At 47.6% G+C, this 19,773-nt stretch overlaps 2 protein-coding genes across 2 annotated transcripts; one reads left to right on the forward strand and one right to left on the reverse strand.

Annotated features, from left to right (window-relative positions):
* Positions 1-683: 683 nt before the first annotated feature.
* Positions 684-1,394, forward strand: LOC137817218 (uncharacterized). The gene has a single exon (XM_068620467.1). It carries the CDS (start codon positions 684-686, stop codon positions 1,392-1,394), a length of 711 nt encoding a protein of 236 aa, XP_068476568.1.
* A 1,332-nt stretch (positions 1,395-2,726) lies between these two features.
* LOC137817219 (uncharacterized) lies at positions 2,727-3,524 on the reverse strand. The gene has a single exon (XM_068620468.1). It carries the CDS (start codon positions 3,522-3,524, stop codon positions 2,727-2,729), a length of 798 nt encoding a protein of 265 aa, XP_068476569.1.
* Positions 3,525-19,773: the final 16,249 nt, after the last annotated feature.

Genomic DNA, 19,773 nt, shown 5'->3' on the forward strand with positions numbered 1-19,773 from the left:
GACACCACGTGCCCTCCAAGTCCACTCCACAGATAGCCTCTCTGAGAACCTGAAAAACACACAGTGGCGCCTCTGCGGCCGGTGGCGCTCCGACGCTCAAGTCAGTGACAAGAACACCCAAAAACTAAGAGAGAATATGCTCTGTAGGACCGTACTGTAGGCACACAACCTTAGCAGTATCAGTCGTAATGAAAAACGTACCTCTGCAGATTCTGTTAAGGTTACCTTTATAGCTGGGTTTCCCCCAACCCACTCGACTTTCATCCCCAAGCTGGTGCCACCATCGTCTTACTGAACTTACACGCTTGGAATTACCCTTCTGAGCCTTCGACAGCCTTAACTAAGTTCGCTGGGAGACCCGGCGACGTGCTCCTTGTGGCGGTGTGTAAACCACCCGATCTACTAGCATTCTCATACGGCGACTGCGACGCAACTCTGGTGACCGCCTATTACGCACACTAGAGATTGGAGAACACCAATCCACCGATCGGCGACTGCAACGCAACTCTGGTGACCACCGGTTACGCACACTAGAGATCGGAGAACACCAATCCACCGATCGGCGACTATGCCTACTTCCGAGCCATTCATCTTTTCTAGCCTACGCGTTCCATTGAGCACGCCCCACTCGAGCACGTGCAAGACACGTCATCACGCCTGATGACCTGGTCGGTACAAGTGCCATGGTTGATGATTGTCTTCCCCAAATCGTCGGCGAAGGGCTAAGGGACTCCTTGGAGAAGTTTGAACTTGATAACCGGATCAACCAGGAGGTGGCAAGCACCGCGAAAGCCGCAACCGAGAAGACCAAATGCGACATGCTGATGCAAGGCCTCGAGTTTTTACGGGTCGAAAATGACCTCAAGGACGAGCTCCAAAGCGTGCGCAAAGACAACAAAGAGCTGCGCAAGAAACTTCATGACAAACTCCAGGATGTCGTCGAGCTGGAGAATAGGATCGTCCCTCTAAGGGAGAAGATTGCCACGCTGGAGGAGGCAAAGAAAACTGATGCCGAAAAGATGGTCGACTTGGTGAAGAGGTCAATCGAGAGGGAGACTCTTCTGGGAAAGGTTGAGCAAGATCAGGATAAGGCTTCCCAGGAATTAAGTGAAACCGCTCCTGAGCTAGCCCGAGTTCGCGAAGAGAACAGTGGGCTCAAGAAGAAGGCCGACAAGCTCGAGCTTGAAGTCACCCGGGTTCGTGAAGAGAACAGTGGGTTCAAGACGAAGATCGACGAGCTTCAGCTTGAGGCTGCCCAGGTTCTAACTTCCGGATTTGGCGCTGCTTTGGAGCAGTTTGCTTGCAAATATCCTGACCTTGATCTCTCCGAGTTCTCGGTATACAACGAGGTAGTGGACGTCAAGATCGTACCCCCAATTGATTTATCGCCTTGAAAACTCTTATGTTTTACCTTGGTCTGTAATAATTTTCATTCTGTTCAAACTGTTCGAACTGTTCGATACCTTTGGACAGGCTTTATTTAAATCTGTAAAATCAACGCACATTCGCCATTCCCCATTGCTCTTCTTGACCAGAACAACATTGGCGAGCCATTCCGGATACTGAATCTCCCTGATATGACCTGCCGCAAGGAGTTTCTACGTCTCGTCCCTGATCGCCTACCTCTTTTCTTCGTTAAACTTTATTCTTCTTTGTCGGATTGGCTTGAATTGAGGATCCATCGCTAGGCGATGACACAGGAAATCAAGGTCAATTCCCGGCATGTCTGAAGCAGGCCATGCAAACGCTTCAGATGTCTATCTATCACCTTGGCGATCTGGTCTTGTGTCTCACCATCTAAAGTCTTCCCCAGCTTAAACGTTTTGCCGCCAATCTTCGACCGGCTGAGGCCTCTTCTCACTGGCGATCACCGCTCTCGTGATTCCTGACTCCCTGGCGACTTCCGGGAAGTCCTTCTCTTCCTTCAGCCGAGCGGCATTCTCGCACCTCGCCTCAACATCCGCCCTCGCCACATCTCTTTAAGTGGCCACCTCAAATGCTGTGTCCACAACTCGCCGATTTTCCTGTCCAGGCTCCACACCAGGGGGCAGCGTTGTGGTTACATGGCACACTGATCTCTTATTCTTGAGGCTGTTTTCATAGCACTTCTTTGCCTCCTTTTGATCAGAGCGGATGGTGATAACCACCCCTTCCATTGAAGGTAACTTGACCTTCATGTGCCTTGTTGAAGGCACAGCTCCTATCCTGTTAAGTGTTGGCCTTCCCAACAGGATCTTATATGCTGAAGGAGTGTTCACAACAAGGTACCTGATCTTCTCTGTGCGCGAGGCTACCCCATCCGTGAACGTCGTTCTTAACTCGATGCACCCCCTGACCTCCACTTGATCACCAGCAAAACCGTATAAGCAACCCACATATGGCCTCAGCTGGTCAGGGGATAACTGTAACTTTCCAAAAGTCGTCCAAAACATAACATTTGTCGAGCTCCCCTGATCGACCAACACCCGATGAACCATCCTCCCCGCTGTAACAAGCGAGATTACAATGGGATTGTTGTCATGGGGCACAACATCCCTAAGATCTTCTTTGGTGAACGTGATGTCCACATCGAGCGAGTGATCCTCAAAAACTTATACTGACATCACGGACCTCGCATATTTCTTCCGCTGTGATGCAGTGCACCCACCACCCAAGAATCCACCAACTATAGTGTGGATCTCGCCGTGAATGGGTACTTCATGCTACTGTCCCTCACTGCTCGCCGGTTATGAACCTGACGATTGCCCCGTTTGCTTCTCCAGCAAATAGTCTTTCAAGAACCCACACTTGACCAACACGGCGAGTTGGTATCCCAAAGCCAAGCACGAATTGATGGAGTGGCCAAAACTCTTGTGGAACTCACACCACGCGTTCGGTTTTGGCCCCAACACCTTATCTGTCGTCTTCTCAGGTACTTTGAGCCTGGCAGCAATATTCGGAATGGCGATCAGGTCAGCCAATCCCATCACAAACTCGTACCTCGATGGGCGATTAAACTCTCTAGGCCGCCCTGGCCCCTTCGCCTTGCTCTTCTTTGGATCATAAGGATGATGCATCCTTTGATCCTTCTTCCCTGTCGCCGCCTCCATCACCCTCTGCAGCTGAATCCTCGTCTCAGCGCGTGGCTTAGATGGAGCCACATTTCCTCTCTTCTCGAAAACTTTGCTCTCAGCGGCGATGTGAGCCACGACACGTCGCCGGATTTCAGCGAACGTGGCGGGGTGGCTCCTGATCAGTGATTCACTAAACGATCTAGGCATCACGCCCTTTTTGAAGGCGTGCACAAACATATCTTCATCCTTACCTAGCAAGCAAACAATCTGAGCTCCGAATCTGTTCAAAAAATCCTTCAGAGACTCCCCTTGATACTGTCTCACATCGAACAGATCGTAAGACACCAACAGAGGTGCCTTGTTTACTATGTACTGCTCGACGAACATCTTGGAGAATTGCTGGAAGGTGGTAATGTGGCCGGTAGGTAGACTGATGAACCACTCCAGCGCTGTTCCACTGAGAGTACTCATGAACACCTTGCAGTAGACTGCATCTGAACCGCCTTAGAGCATCATCTGCGTGTGAAACGTAGTGAGATGACCCTCTGGATCCTACACCCCGGTGAAGGATACTTTCACCGCTACCGTATTCGCAGGAACCACCGTGTCCATGATCTCCTGAGAGAACGGCATTGGAAAATTACGCGGTGGGGATGGGGGTGCAGATTTGTCCCCAGTCGCACGCTCCTTCTGTCCTTGAAGGGCTTTACGTAACTCTTCATTGACTCTGTGAAGCTCTTCATTTCTAGCCTGTGAGGTCACTAGTGCCTCGTGCATTCTCTCTTGTTCAGAACGTGATGCAGCCACGTTCTCCTGCAACGTCCTCATCATTTCCATCACCTGCGCTATAGATACAGCTCCCTTTTCGGTTTGCGGTGCGACTGAACTGGATCGCGTTGCCCTCATCCTTTCTCAATAAACTTCAGGAAATCACACCAAAATCGTAATCACAAACACTCCGAACCAGAACAAAGATTCCAAACTCTTCGAACAAACTTCAGCGAGGCGATTGATCCAGCAATCAATCGATAGAAACTTCAACAACTCAAAGAAACTCCAATTTACTGATTAAAACCCCCAAACAAACGGTGAAACTCCAGAAAACCGACTGCTACAGCAAGCAGTCGAACAGAAATCACGAAAACTTCAATAAACTCGAATCGTGGTTGGGAATCACCTTTTACACGGCCCCACGGTGGGCATTAGATGATCCTGCCGGTTGACCAAGTTCAAGAACGATGCCTCGTCACGATCTTTCCTCACCAGCTTTAACACCACGTGCGCTTCAAGTCCACGCTACAGATTGTCTCTCTGAGAACCTGAAAACACAGTATGGCGCCTCTGCGGCCGGTGGTGCTCTAACGCTCAAGTCAGCAACAGGAACACCCAAAAACTAAGGAAAAACTAGGTGCTGTAGAACCGTGCTCAAGTGTTCTCAATAAGAAAAAAGAGTCGTAATGAACATACCTCCAAATTTTGTTAAGTTTACCTTTTATACCTAGGTATTTTCTCTCTCCAGACAGTTACACTTTGGACGCGTGGCCCGCATCCAACTCTACACGCGTCATCATCTGGGCTGGGGTAACTTAAGCGTCATTTCTATGTAGCATCCAACTCTACACGTGTCATCATCTGGGTCGGGGTAACTTAAGCGTCATTTCTATGTAGCATCCAACTCTACACGTGCCATCATTTGGGCCAGGGTAACTTAAGCGTCATTTCTATGTAGCATCCCGTTACGCGACCAAGTCTCCTATTCAAGGTGTAACCTAGCTCGTAACACGCTCTGGAACGCCACCCGACAAAGCAAGTATCAGATGCAACAAAGTACATCATCTCTGTGATATCGCTTGTCGCCAGTGCCACCATCCTCGCTGCCACGCCATGCATGTTCTAGCTAAGGAAACCTGTCCATCGACGAATGTCCACTTTGGGAATCCTGTCATCGATGAGCAAGTTGTTTCCTCCAACTCACTTAACCTCCATGCTTCATGCTAACGTAACAATCATCTTTACTGAACTTACACGCCTGAACTTACTCACCTGAACCTCCAACAGCTTCAACTAAGTTTACTGGGAAATCCGGCGATGTGCCTCTTGTGGCGATTCCTGACCACCTGATCTTCCATTATCTAACACGACGATGATACGAAAACCTGGCGACAACCGACTATGTACACTGAAGAACGCCACTTCCACAAACGACGACTATGTTAACTTCTTGACCACTCATCTTTCTCTTGTCCACGTGTCCCGCCAAGCACGCCCCACGTACTCACTTACTGTCCACGTCATCAAACCCGATGACCTGATCGGTACATGCTACAAAATACAGAGAAATAGATTCACAAAAGTTTATTTAAGCTATATTTACCAAGCCTTTTCCCTTTTATCCTTTTATTTCTCTGAATCCATCCTTCATTTGCTCCTTCCAATAAACAATTTGGACATTATGAGTGTGGTTACTATGTGTGCAGTGGATGCCATTCATTGTGTGAGCTGGAATTGATACAGGTTGTGATCAGGTAATACATCAATACACAAGGAAATTAAAATTTGGTGTTTATAAATTATGAACTAATTCAAAAAAATTTGAAATGTTACATTTTTTCAATGTTCACAATCGTTAGAATCTGAAGCACTGAAGTATGTTAAGACAATATGGTCAAAATATTTTGTAACCATGTATAACACCTTAATGTAGATAAATAATTAGAATGACATCATAAGTTTACTATTTAATTTTTTCATATACAATTTGTTGTTTAAATTATGATGTTATATGTAGTTTTTCATATGTAACTTTTCATATTTAAATTATGATGTTATACATAGCCAAAATTTCATTACAACACATACCTTGTTTGAGAATTTTGTACATTATGTAGGAGGTAAGAATAGAAATACTAAAAGATATACAAAAAAAACATGGTACTTTTAAAGACGAACCTGACCTAGAATCGTATTTAAAAATCATTCAGAAACACTTTTAACGATGGTTCTAAGCTAGAACCGTCTTTAAAAACCCACTTTCAACGACATTTTAGTTTGGAACTGTTGTTAAAAGTGAGTTCTTCCATATGTTATTCCAATTTCACGACGATTTTAATTCACGTGTCCTATTTTTTGGCTTATAACAACAATTTTATAACCATCGTCGAAAAAATTTTTATAACCTGTTGTTAAAAAATTGCCTTTTTAATCATCATTAAAAGTTATTTTTGTAGTAGTAGTGTTCAAGGGTTCTAAATGCTTCGGGTATGACATGAGATATAATGGGCTCTTTTAATACTTTCTACATTAGTAAATGATCCTGCCTGTTGACCGGAGCGCTGGAGAATGCCTCGTCAAAGGATCGACGTGCGCACCGCTTATCACCTTCGTTCCTCCTCTGGATCTGCTTCAAGAACCTGCAAAGAAACGACACGGCGCCGCTGCGGCCGATCGCACTCCGACGCTCAAGTCAGTGACGGTATCACCAAATACTAAGAACTAGAACCGTGCAAAAACTCTCTCTCACAACAGCTCTGTCACTCGCAAGCGTAAAGTGTATGAACTGAACGTGCGTGCCTCAGAAAATCCGTTAAGAGCTCTTATATACCTGGTGATTTTCTCTCTCCCGGCAGTTACAGACTTGGACACGTGGCTCGTATCCAACTGTACACGTGCCATCATCTGGAGGCTCCCTGACTTGGCGTTGCTTCTACTCTTATTTTGGCTAAGTTACCTATGCATGGTACTGCCCAGTGCATAGCTAACTTAGGAGTGCGATCTCTACTGAAACTGGCGAGTTAGGGCCGTCATACACCTTCCCTGTGGTCTCGCCGGCCGCCTTCATAATCTGCTTCTCCTTCATCTTCGGCGATGTGCTTGTTCTGGCGATCTCCGACTGCTTGGTCGCCTGAGTCTGCATCTGGCGACTCCATCCTCAACCTGGCGATCGCCTATTCTGGTAAACTGGAAGTCGGAACACGCCAACTTAACAATCGGCGACTACACGTGCCTCCCGACTTCCTTCTTAACTGCCAACCTGGCGCCTTGTCAACACGCCTACACTGTAGCAAGGTGCCACGTCATCATACCCGACCACCAGGGCGGTACACAAGCCCCCCAGTCTTAAGCGAAGACTTGTCTAGCGAAAAGACTGAAAGAGCCTTCGTTAACACCGGTCTACGTGGCACTGACGCAGAATTCCAAGCGATAGTACTTTCTGCTGCTCTGACGCTCCACCAAACCCTTCGCTCATCGTTCGACACGTGGCTTTCATCAACGGCTATCTTCATCTTCCGTTAGCGCTTCCCCAAACCATTTCGAAAACCCTTAAACCCATTACGTTTCACTGTTCCATCACTTTCTTCGTGCTTGCAAAACGCTCTAACTTCCCTCTGCGAAACTCTCGACGCTCTTCAACGTTCCAGATCTCCATCTTCCTCCCTCGTCTTCCTGATCATTGAAAGGTAATTACTTTCCTTCATCTGCTGGGTTTCCTTGCATTTTCACCGATTTGCATCATCCTGTAACTGCCTGGTGCATACGCTGTGGGTCGTTTCTCCATTTCTCTTCTGCGTAACTTAGGGCTTTGTCGATCGTCGCAACGAACTCACATTCGTTCGTCGTTTCACCTTCCTTCCATGACCGAGTCAGCCTCTGTAACCCCCTGATTGTTTTTCCTTTCTTCTTCCTTTGCAGTTGCTATCATGACTCGCACAAAGATCACCCCGAACCCCCCTCCACCAGCACGAAACCCTTCTTCACAAGCGCACGACCCAACCCAAGTCCGTGGCGCTTCCTCTTCGCAGGCTGAGAGGCCTGCATCTTCCCAAACTGCTCTGGCCCAGGCGACTCCACCAGACGCTGGAGGAGCCCCCGTGCCTCTACTAGACTTCAAAACACTATATCCTTGGGCCACCCCAACCCTTCTAAAGGAGACCTCGTCGGTGAACACTGCGGGAGCAGTTCTGCGGTTGACAAAGGGGGACGAGGCCTATCAATCGTTTCACAAGGAGCACAACGAGAGGATGATGGTGCTGCCTTGCCCCGCCGCTCTGCCAGTGTGCGCTGATGACAAAGTGAGCGCCAACGGGCCCTTTTGCTTCGTTTACACAACTTTCTTCAAGAAAGTCAAACTCAGATTTCCTCTCACCCGATTCGAGAGGGAACTCTTGACCGAGCTCAACATTGCTGCCGCCCAGCTTCACCCCAACAGCTGGGCGTTTGTTCGAGCCTTTCAAATAACGTGCGACCACCTGGGGCTGCCTGCGTCAGTGGACGTGTTTTTGTTTCTTTTTTAGGCCAAGCACCCAGGAGACCGCCTGTGGGTCAGCCTGAATGCCATTGCTGGGAGATCCATTTTTACCATCTTCCAGCAATCATACAAGGACTGGAAGGGGAAGTTCATCCAAGTGCGCGCAAACGATAAAGACACTTCCCTTCTCGACGGTTTCCCCTTGTACTGGGTGGACAAGGGGAAAAAGGAGTCCAAGAGCTGTTTCAGGAGGCCCAGAAGTCCTGATTGCATGGGCGCTTTGGACCGAGACCTCTGCCTATTCTGGAAGAGGGTGTCGGATGCCAACATAACCTTCCTGACCCCCACCCTGATCTCCTTCGAATTCTTTGAGGACCAGCTAGAATTCCAAATAGGTTAGGGCGCTACACTCTTGTTTTCTTGTTTTGATATTGCTTCTGATACTGTTTCTGGGCGTCTTGTGTGATACGCACAAGACTTTGGTTTTACCTTTTCTGCATATACCTGTTTTGCTGTTTCATTGCCTCATACACCTATCTCTTTCTTCTCTGAGCTAACTCATGCATTTTCGTTTCATGCAGATAATATGTTGGGTAAAAACATGCTCGCCGACTTAAAGGCGCTCGCCCGAAACCACGGGTTGGCGACCGGTTCCCAGACGGTTCCCAACTCGGCGGTCGAGAAGGCTATCGTTCATGGGCGATCGCCGCCCAAGGAACCCACCCAGCGAAAGAAACTGGTCCTTAAGAGGCCAAAACGGAAAGCCCCCCAAATCGTCCAAGAGGAAGAAGAAGAGGACGACGAGGTCACAGAGGATGGCCTTGTCACAAAAAGGAAGAGGGTGGCACCATCTTCTCCACCTGCTCCACCCCCTCTTCCAACCTCATCACCACCATCAACACCCGCTCCTCCTCCCTCATCGCCAACACCACAAGCCCCTTCATCACCAGTCCAAGCAATTCCACTGGCCACTGCGCCACCAGCAGCTGAGGCTCAAGAGCCAAATTTTCTGGAGGACCCCCCGAGTGCCTCTACACCCCATATCTCAGCTGGAGGGGGCCCCCCTTCAAACGCTTCAGCTGCAGAGAACGTTCCGACCGGGGATGAGGTTGCTCACACCTCTCCAATTCTAATTACCGAGTCCCCTGTTGCGTCGCCACGCCAGGAAGCAAACACTGAAAATCCTGCTAAGGAAGGTGGCGGCGAGAACCCTCCATAAGCCCCCCTGGCGCCTCTCCAGGCATCCAACCTTTCCCTTGAAGTCACAAGGATGTGGGAACCTCTGACCGCCAAACTCAAAACCATAGCAGAGGATATCCCATCGATCATAACGAGGGCTGTGGAGAGCTCCACCAGGCGGCTTCAAGACGATCTCTACAACCTCAAGACCGAAAATAGCACTATGAAGGTTGAGGTGGAGAAGGTGTCATTCAGCCTGACGCTCGCGGAAATGGAACACTCCCGAGTAGAGGATGCCCTGAGTACCGAGCTTAGGCTGGCGCGCAAGGAAGCTGCTGACCTTCGCCGCAAAGTCCATGAACTTGCCCAAGAGAAAGTTGAGCTAGAAAGCAAAATCGTGCCTCTGCGCACCAAGGCGAGCGACCTGGAGGCTCACATTCAAGCTAGTGCCGATAAGGTACAAAAACTGGAGCAAAGGTCAATCGATCGCGAGAAGCTACTTGGGCAAGTAGAGAAAGCGAGGGACGACGCCATGGCTGATCTCGCCGAGGCAAACAAGGAAAAAGGGAAGATGGCTGCCGAGTTGACCCAAGCTCAAACGGAATCCAAGAAGGTTACTGACGACCTTCTCCATGCTCAAGAGACCAACAAACAACTCCGAAAACAGGTCGAAGAGCTGGAGCAGCAGAACAAGGAGCTCAAGAAACAGGTTGAAGAACTTCAAGGGCAGTTTGAAGAACTTAAGCTAAATTCTGCTCAGATTCTGACTGCTGGATTCGAAGCCGCTCTGGAGCAATTCACATGCCTATTCCCTGATCTCGACCTCAGCATGGTGTCGTTAAACAACGAAGTAGTAGATGGAAAGGTCGTTCCCGCCGAAGACTCAACCAACTCCACCCCATCTGCTACTTTATAAATTCACTTGTATTTACCTTGTAAAAACTCTTGCATATGTGTTTTGAACAAACGCTTATTTTAATCACAAAACTTGGATATTCTTTCTTCTGACTTCTCTTGAGCGCTCTAGCCTTCTTTGTATGTTTAACTTTGTCGATTCTAACTTAGCGATTTTGCAAATGCGGCCTTTGACGTAACTGCCTTGAGTCAATTCAAACTTAAGCAATAATCGCTTTAAACAACTCGTGCTCTTGAGGCACTAACCTGATCATAAGAACAGCTTCCAAGCAACAAACTGTAAGTCAATCATCGGTTCAAACAACGTCCCACTCGACCTGCTTTATCAAACAAGTCTTTCAATCTTCTCGCCGTGTTTGAACTTTTCCCGATCGCCAAGACCTCTTGGCAACACCAGCTTTTCCTGGCCCCGTGCTTTGGCAATCGTTTCTTTATCTGGGGTAGAAACGCCCTTTGGGATCTTCCTTTGCCCCCTTGAACTTCAGAGCAAAAGACCGGCTGACTAGGCGTTCTCTTCGAACCTACCTTAGCCACCTTTCAACTTCTTCCACCCTCTTCGCCACACCTGAACTCGTTCAAGACGAGAAGAATTTTATCTTGCCTACGCTCGCATGTAAGCGAGAAGGTCTTTGACTCGCCTGAACTCGCTCATCGGCGAGAAGGACTTTAATGGGCCTTAGTTCGCACAACGGCGATAAGGACTTTATATGGTGCCTCAACTTGCCCAGGGTGTACATCTCCTCCCCCCTGGATGCACTGAGGACCTTTCTCTTTCTCGCCTGCACTCGCTCAACGGCGAGGAGGTCTTTTAACTTGCCTCGACATTGCCCCAGGAGTTACATCTTCTCGCTCCCAGAAACACGGAGGACTTTTTCTCTTTCTTGCCTGCACTCGCTAAACGGCGAGGAGGTCTTTTAACTTGCCTCGACATTGCCCCAGGAGTTACATCTTCTCGCTCCCAGAAACACGGAGGACTTTTTCTTTTTCTCGCCTGCACTCGCTAAACGGCGAGGAGGTCTTTTAACTTGCCTCGACATTGCCCTAGGAGTTACATCTTCTCGCTCCCAGAAACACGGAGGACTTTTTCTCTTTCTCGCCTGCACTCGCTCAACGGCGAGGAGGTCTTTTAACTCGCCTCGAAACGCGCGAGGGCGTTGAGGTCTTTCATCTGGTGCCTCCAATCGCCGAAAGACGATGAGGACTTTAAAACTTAACTGGTGCCTCCAATCGCCGAAAAACGACGAGGACTTCAAATCTTTTAGAAAGCACGCGATATATCTTTTCTTGCCTTAAATCATGTACAAATGACAAGGTCTTTCTTCAAAACTTTCGAAAATAGCACACATGCAATCGGAAAACACCTTATTCTTCGAAAACTCTTCTTTTATTGGGTGGCCTCATTAAAAACCCTCCTTAGGGAAAAAAGAGTGCCCCCTTGAAACTGTTTTAACAGAGACCTTGTAATATAACATTTGTGTTTGTCTTTACTTACAAAGCTTTTAACTATAGTACAACTTCAGGTGTGTGGCGTTCCAGGTATGAGGGATCGCCCCTCCTTCCAGCGTTTCCAAGCGGTAGGCCCCGTTCCCGAGCGCCTCGGTTATTCTGAACGGTCCAGTCCACTTGGGTGATAGTTTATTCTCCATCTCGTACTGGTGGGCCTTCCTCATCACCAGGTCGCCTTCTCTAAACTGCCTTGGCATCACCTTTGAGTTGTATCTTCGCTCAATCCTCATCTTCACCGCCTCAGCCTTCAGCCTCGCCTCTTCCCTGACTTCATCCAGCAGATCCAGGTTCAGCCTTCTCTCTGCATTCGAGTCTTCCTCTACAAAGTTCTGGAATCTCGGCGAGCTCTCCTGGATCTCCACCGGAATCATGGCGTCACACCCGTAGACCAAGCTAAACCCGCTCTTAACCAGATCGTCGAGCTGGTATCCTAAAGACAAACACGAGTCCAGGTTGTGGCCAAAACACTGGTGGAACTCGCACCAGGCGTCCGGTTTTGACCCCAGCACCTTGTCGCCCACCTTCTCGGGCGCCTTCAACCTAGCAGATATGTTAGGGATAGCGGTCAGGTCCGCCAATCCCATGACGAATTTGTGCTTAGGCGGGCGATTGTATTCCTGGCGTGCTGGTTGTTGGCGCGCTGGTGGTTGGCGTGCTTGGCTTCTTCCCTTATTTCTCCTATCGTAAGGATAGCGAGTCCTTTGGTCTTTTCTGGCCGCCGCCGCCGTTTCCAGCACCCTCTGTGGCTGGATCCTGGTCTGGGCGCGTGGCCTGGCGGGAGCCACGCTGCCTCTCTTCTCGGCGACTTCACTCTCGTCGGCGATGTGGGCCACCGCAAGTCGCCTGACTTCAGCAAACGTTGCTGGATGAGCCCTGATCAAGGCCTCGCAGAATGGCCCTGGCTGCACGCCCTTCTTGAAGGCATAGACCAGCATTTCTTCATCCTTGGCCGGCGATCTGACCATCTGCGCTCCGAAGCGATTGAGGTAGTCTCTGAGGGACTCCCCATGGTACTGCCTTATATCAAACAGATCATAGGACACCCTGGGTGGTGCCTTATTCACAATGTACTGCTCGACAAAGATTATCGAGAATTGTTGAAAATTGGTTATGTGGCCATTAGGCAGGCTCACAAACCACTCCATCGCCGTTCCTTGGAGCGTACTCACGAACATCTTGCAGTAGACGGCGTCTGACCCTCCCGACAGCATCATCTGCGTGTGGAACGTGGTCAGATGAGCCTCCGGATCCTCCACGCCGGTAAAAACAGCTTTAACCGGAACCACGCTCGTGGGAATTGGCGTGTCGGTAATCGCCTGAACAAAAGGCATTGGGAACACACGAGGTGGCGTCGACGGTGCCACCTCTTCAGCAGAAGAACGTCCCTGCTGCTCCTGAAGAGCTCGACGCAGCTCCTCAGCTACCTTGCTGAGCTCCTCGTTCCTGGCGCGAGAGGCGACCAGGTCCTCATGTATCCTTGCCTGCTCTACGCGCGAGGCTTCCACAGTTGCCTGCAGCGAGCGCATCATCTCTGCCATTTGCGCCATGGTCATGGCGGCGTCGCCTTCAGCAGCGACGGGAGCCACGGGACTGGAACGATTGCTTCTCATCTTTCTCATTAACTTCAGCGAACCACAGGAATACAGCAAACAACACCTCAACCACGATCGAAACAGCGATCAATCGGAGAAAACTCAAGAAACTGCGCAAGAACTCAAGAACACCGCAAACCTTCGAAGAAAACCACAAGAGGACCCGAACTTCCACCAAACAGATTGCGCGCAAGCAACAAAAGACCTCACTCCACCGATTGAAAGTCAAACGAACGGTTCAAAACGCAAACTTCGCCGAACAAAACTCAAAGAAACTGCAAACGACGGTTGCACCAGCACACAATCATGCAGAAAACCTCGAAAACTTCCACGAACTCACGCTGTGGATGGGAGCACGTTTTACACGGCCCCACGGTAGGCGCCTGATGATCCTGCCTGTTGACCGGAGCGCTGGAGAATGCCTCGTCAAAGGATCGACGTGCGCACCGCTTATCACCTTCGTTCCTCCTCTGGATCTGCTTCAAGAACCTGCAAAGAAACGACACGGCGCCGCTGCGGCCGATCGCACTCCGACGCTCAAGTCAGTGACGGTATCACCAAATACTAAGAACTAGAACCGTGCAAAAACTCTCTCTCACAACAGCTCTGTCACTCGCAAGCGTAAAGTGTATGAACTGAACGTGCGTGCCTCAGAAAATCCGTTAAGAGCTCTTATATACCTGGTGATTTTCTCTCTCCCGGCAGTTACAGACTTGGACACGTGGCTCGTATCCAACTGTACACGTGCCATCATCTGGAGGCTCCCTGACTTGGCGCTGCTTCTACTCTTATTTTGGCTAAGTTACCTATGCATGGTACTGCCCAGTGCATAGCTAACTTAGGAGTGCGATCTCTACTGAAACTGGCGAGTTAGGGCCGTCATACACCTTCCCTGTGGTCTCGCCGGCCGCCTTCATAATCTGCTTCTCCTTCATCTTCGGCGATGTGCTTGTTCTGGCGATCTCCGACTGCTTGGTCGCCTGAGTCTGCATCTGGCGACTCCATCCTCAACCTGGCGATCGCCTATTCTGGTAAACTGGAAGTCGGAACACGCCAACTTAACAATCGGCGACTACACGTGCCTCCCGACTTCCTTCTTAACTGCCAACCTGGCGCCTTGTCAACACGCCTACACTGTAGCAAGGTGCCACGTCATCATACCCGACCACCAGGGCGGTACAGTAAAGTCATGTATTGCCTAATGAATTGGGTACAAAGGTTAGAATATGAGTGTGTCTGCTATGGGAGGGAGCGAAAAAACTTGGACATCTTAAGTTTTCTGCAAGGCATCCTTTTTCATCAGATTTTATATACGTTGCATATAACTTTTATATGCTTGTATCTGTTGTATCCACATGGTTGATGTCTTGTCCCAATTTTATGAACCTATAGGCTTATATTTCTGTTTTATTTTGATGCTAGTCACTAGGTATACAGGTAGTATCTGTAGCGGTGATTCAAATGTGTTGACATTATAAGTGAGGTTCTGAATATGGCTGACACTTCTTTCTTTTTCACAAATTTTCCTGAACACTTTCGGGAGAGAGACTTATGGAGGGTTTTCAAAGGTGGGGAAGGGTGATGGACGTTTTCGTTTCAAGAAAACTCAATGCAAGGAACCAAAAGTTTGGGTTCGTAAGGTTCCAGGGTGTGAACGACGTTGTATCTCTGGAAAGAGAATTGGACGCAATATGGATTGGACGGTACAAGGGTGCAGAGAAATGAGGGCTCTAGGTTTGACTGGCCGCCAAGGAAGAGAGCGACGCAACCCAGGACGATCTGGAATTGGGTTCGGACGGAGCAGCAACAGTCGTTTGCTCAAGTGGTTTCGGGGGGGGGGGGGTAGCTCAGGGCGGGAACGAAGGTGGCACACAGAGGGAAGAGGTTACTGATCTGACGGTGGTTTTAGAGCCTCCTACTTGGCTTGAAGGTTGCCACGTGGGTTGCCTTAAGATGGCGCCTTGCACGCAGTCGCTGAAAGAGAGCTTCGTCTTGGGAGGTTTTAGTCATTTCAGTTTAAGGTATCTTGGGGAAAGTTATGTGCTGCTGTCATGTGCTGAAGATGAAGGAATGAGCAAGATTTTAACTGAAAATAAAGTCTGGTTTGATGATTTGTTCTTGACGGTTGTACCATGGGATGAGTCCTTTGCAGTGAAGGAGAGATTGGTGTGGCTTCGGTGTAGAGGCATCCCGCTTCAAATGTGGTGCAATCAGTGCTTTTTCAGGGTAGGGGAGTTGGTAGGGGAGGTGGTGGAGATAGACGAAGCAACAAAAAAGAAAGAAAAGCTGGAATACGCGCGTATCCGGGTTAAAATTCTGTTCAACAGCGAAGTTAAAGTGGCGAAGGTTCTCAACATCAATGGAGTTTTGTGCACGGTGTCGTTTGAAGAAGAGGCAAGTTTCCTGGATTTTGTCCACAAGATGGTTAGATGCATTTGGGATGGAGGAGGTTCTGAGGTGGATATAGAGGCAAGCTCGGAGGAGGGAAGTGTAGGAGCAAGCATAGGTGTTTCTATGGAATCTGAGTTCGAAGCAGCTGGAGGCGGGGATGTAGGCGGAGGTATGGAGGTATGGAGGGTTACGGTGGAGGCGTTGAGGGGAACGAAGGGGCGGTCCAGAGCAGGCGGGATTCTTCAAACCTAGGTAGGTTACGCAAGCAAGGTGAAGGGGTGTTTTCTCAAGGTGCTTTAAGTGGTGCATTAATGGAGAACGAATTTCCAGGATCAAAGGTGGGAAGCGTGAGTTTACCTTTATTGGATGAAGCTTGTATTCCCATTAAGTCCAAGGCAACTTTAGAATGGGGTGGGAGGATCATTGATGAAGGAAGCTCATGCATTGGTGATCATTGATGCTGTTGTGCTGTTTTTAGCTTTGTTATGGGGTAGTTCAACGTTGTAATCAACCCTTAGATTAAATCTCAAAGCAATTAGCATCTCAAGTTTATCAAAGCAAAATGTTTTTCAAACTAAGTTGAAACAACCGATTGTTTTGTCAAAACAACCGATTGTTTACACTTAGGTGTTTTGAGAAAGTTTGAAAACTGTTTTTGAATGGTGATTTTGATAAGTAACAAAACAACTGATTGATTCGAGGAAACAATCGATTGTTTGTTTTAAAACCATAACAGAAAAACTGTTTTCTTTGACTGAGCTTTAAATGCTTTAACTGAATACGCTCCAGTCATTAAATGCTTTGACCAATCAATTTTAAATGCAATTAAGAGTTTGTTAAGATTTGATAACAAACTATATTCTTAGACATATTCTGAAAAACTGTTTTTAAGTTTTAAGAATTTTGAAACAAAGTTTTTGATCTAAGAGTTTTTCAAAGAGTTCTGGGATTGCTTAAGAGTTGAGAGATTGATCAAGGTGCTGAATAGGATTTTACTTGTATTGATTTCAGATATTCATCTGTAACAAGTGTAATCTTTGTAAACTGCTGAACAATTCGTGTGTGTGTTTTGCTGAGATTGGCTATGTGTTCTTGAGGTGTTCAAGATCAACAATCTTAGTGTTGGCCAAGGAGAGTGTGTTTCTTGAGGTGTTCAAGGTCATTCTCTTGGTTGTGGTGTAAGTGATCAAGTGGTGATTGCTTAGTGGATATCCTTAGGGTTTCTGAGAAGACTGGATGTAGCTCTTGTTTGGAGTGAACCAGTATAAACAACTGTGTACAATTTCTCTATCCCTATCTCTTTAATTCAGTTTTGTTATTTTGGAACTGGTATAAACAACCGATTGTTTCGCTAAAACAACCGATTGTTTTTCCAGCTTTATGCTTTTGTTGTTTGTTTTGGAAAAACTGAATCCTTAATCAAGGTTCTTTCAAAGTATTTTCATTCTAAGGTTAAAAGTCTGCGAAAATCTTTCTTAAACAATTCACCCCCCTCTCGTTTAAGGCCATATATTCTAACAGGAAGTTTACTTGGTTCAAACCCAACGGTTTGGTGAATAGCAGAATTGACAGGGTTTTGGTGTCCAAAGAATGGCTGGATCTGTGGCCTAACAGCCAACAATTCGTTTTAAGCAGAACGATCTCGGATCATTGTGCAGTGGTGCTGAAGGAAGTCTCAGTGGATTGGGGTCCGAAACCTTTTAGGTGCTTGGATGTGTGGCAAAGAGATAGCGGTTTTAAGGAGTTTGTGAGATCAAGTTGGGTTTCGTACAAGGTGGTAGGAAGAGGAATTTTTGTGTTCAAAGAAAAATTGAAAAGATTAAAAGCAGATTTAAAGGTGTGGAACAAGGAAGTCTTCGGGGTTGCGAATCAGTCAAGCAAGGAAATCCAACAGAGGTTAGACGAGCTAGACTTGCGTGATGACGAAGACGGGTTAGATGAAACAGAAAGAGAAGAAAGAAAGTCCCTCTTTGCCAAACTATCTGTCGCTAAGTCTAAACAAGTGGCGATTTTGTTTCAGAAAGCTAGACAAAGTTGGATTAAGCAAGGGGATCTTAATACGAAGTATTTCCACTCTTCGGTAAAATGGAGGAGAGCAAGGAATCATTTGCACGGGATTTTGGTCAATAATAAATGGAGGGACAATAGGGACGAGGTGAAGATTAAGGTTTGTGAGTTTTTTGAAGAAAGGTTTGCTAGGATTGATGGTTGCCAGGTCAGACTGGATAAGGTCAATTTCAATTCCATCTCTGAAGCAGACAATGAGATGCTGGTTGGCGAGTTTTCGGATGAAGAGGTGAAAGCAGCGGTTTGGGGGTGTGAAAGCTCAAAGAGTCCCGGTCCGGATGGCTTTAACTTTGGTTTTATAAAATCTTATTGGGACATTCTAAAAGAGGACGTGTTGTTGGCGGTAAAGGATTTTGCGGGTAACAGCAGTTGGCCTAGAGGCTCGAACGCGTCCTTTCTTTGTCTGATTCCAAAAGTAGAAAATCCACAACAGTTAGGGGAGTTTAGACCTATTTCTTTAGTAGGTTGTCTGTATAAGATCATTTCTAAAGCACTTTCCTTGCGTTTGAAAAAGGTGATTGGAAAAATAATAGACACTAGATAGTCGGCTTTTCTTGAAGGAAGAGGTTTAATGGACCGTGTGCTTGTAGCGAATGAGGTTTTGGAAGAATACAGGAGAAAAAGGAAGAGTTGTGTGGTGTTCAAAGTTGATTACGAGAAGGCTTACGACTCGGTGAATTGGGATTTTCTTTACTATATGTTAAGGAGGTTGGGGTTTTGTGATCGTTGGATTCAGTGGATTAAGGGATGATTAGAGTCGGCTTCGGTATCTGTCCTTGTAAATGGGAGCCCAACTAGGGAGTTCCTTCCTAGAAGGGGTCTTCGTCAGGGAGATCCGTTAGCTCCTTTTCTATTCCTCATTGTAGCAGAAGAGTTGGCTGGGGTGGCAAGGGTAGCGGAGGAAAAGAAGTCGGTTGATAGTTTGGAGGTAGGGACGGATAAAGTAAAGGTGAATATGTTACAATACGCAGATGATACTTTGTTTTTTTGTGAAGCAAACGTCAAAAGCGTGTTTAACATTAAGGCGATTTTGCATTGTTTCGAACTTTCTTCTGGTTTAAGGGTTAATTTCGGGAAAAGTAGGATTGGTGGGACGGGTTTGGACCAGGGAATGCTCCAGAGGTTTGCATGTATTCTCAACTGTGAGATGATGACTGTTCCTTTTATATACTTGGGTATGCCAGTCGGAGGGAGTCATAAAAGAGGGGATTTTTGGAATGGGGTGATTGAGAAGGTACAGGCTAGATTAAGCAGATGGAAGGGAAGATGTTTGACGATGGCTGGAAGGGTTTGTCTGATCAAGTCGGTACTTTCCTCTATTCTGTTATTCTATATGTCATTAAAAAATTGCCCTCGGGGGTGGCTGGAAAGCTGATTCGGTTGCAAAAGAAGCTTCCTTTGGGGATGGGGTACAAAAGGAAGGAAGATGGCTTGGGCCTCTTTGAGTCAGGTTTGCAAGCCACGCAAGTTTGGGGGGTTGGGGGTAATTGATGTAAGATTGTTCAACCTGGCTTTATTGGGGAAGTGGTTTTGGAGGATGGGGTCGACCGAGAGAGGCCTTTGGAAGGAGATCCTCGAGTCTAAATATGGAGGGTGGAGAAGCCTGGGAGAGGAAGGAAAAGATAGGAGGTGTTCTCTATGGTGGAAAGATTTGAAAGAGGTGTGGTTCTCGGAGGGTTGGGGGAGAAGTTTTGCAGACGGTTTCAAGTGGAATATAGGGGAAGGGAAGGATATACTTTTCTGGGAAGACAGATGGTTGAACGGCGAGTCACTGAAGAGTTCCTTCCCAAGGTTGTTTTCTATTAGTTCTACCAAGAACGCTAAG

This window comes from Phaseolus vulgaris, unplaced genomic scaffold (genome assembly GCF_000499845.2).
Source record: "Phaseolus vulgaris cultivar G19833 unplaced genomic scaffold, P. vulgaris v2.0 scaffold_21, whole genome shotgun sequence".
Taxonomy (NCBI): Eukaryota; Viridiplantae; Streptophyta; class Magnoliopsida; order Fabales; family Fabaceae; genus Phaseolus; species Phaseolus vulgaris.

Bases quoted from the DNA above. Each gene is read 5' to 3' on its own strand.
- LOC137817218 (XM_068620467.1), top strand. From the start codon at position 684: ATGGTTGATGATTGTCTTCCCCAAATCGTCGGCGAAGGGCTAAGGGAC.
- LOC137817219 (XM_068620468.1), bottom strand. From the start codon at position 3,524: ATGAGTACTCTCAGTGGAACAGCGCTGGAGTGGTTCATCAGTCTACCT.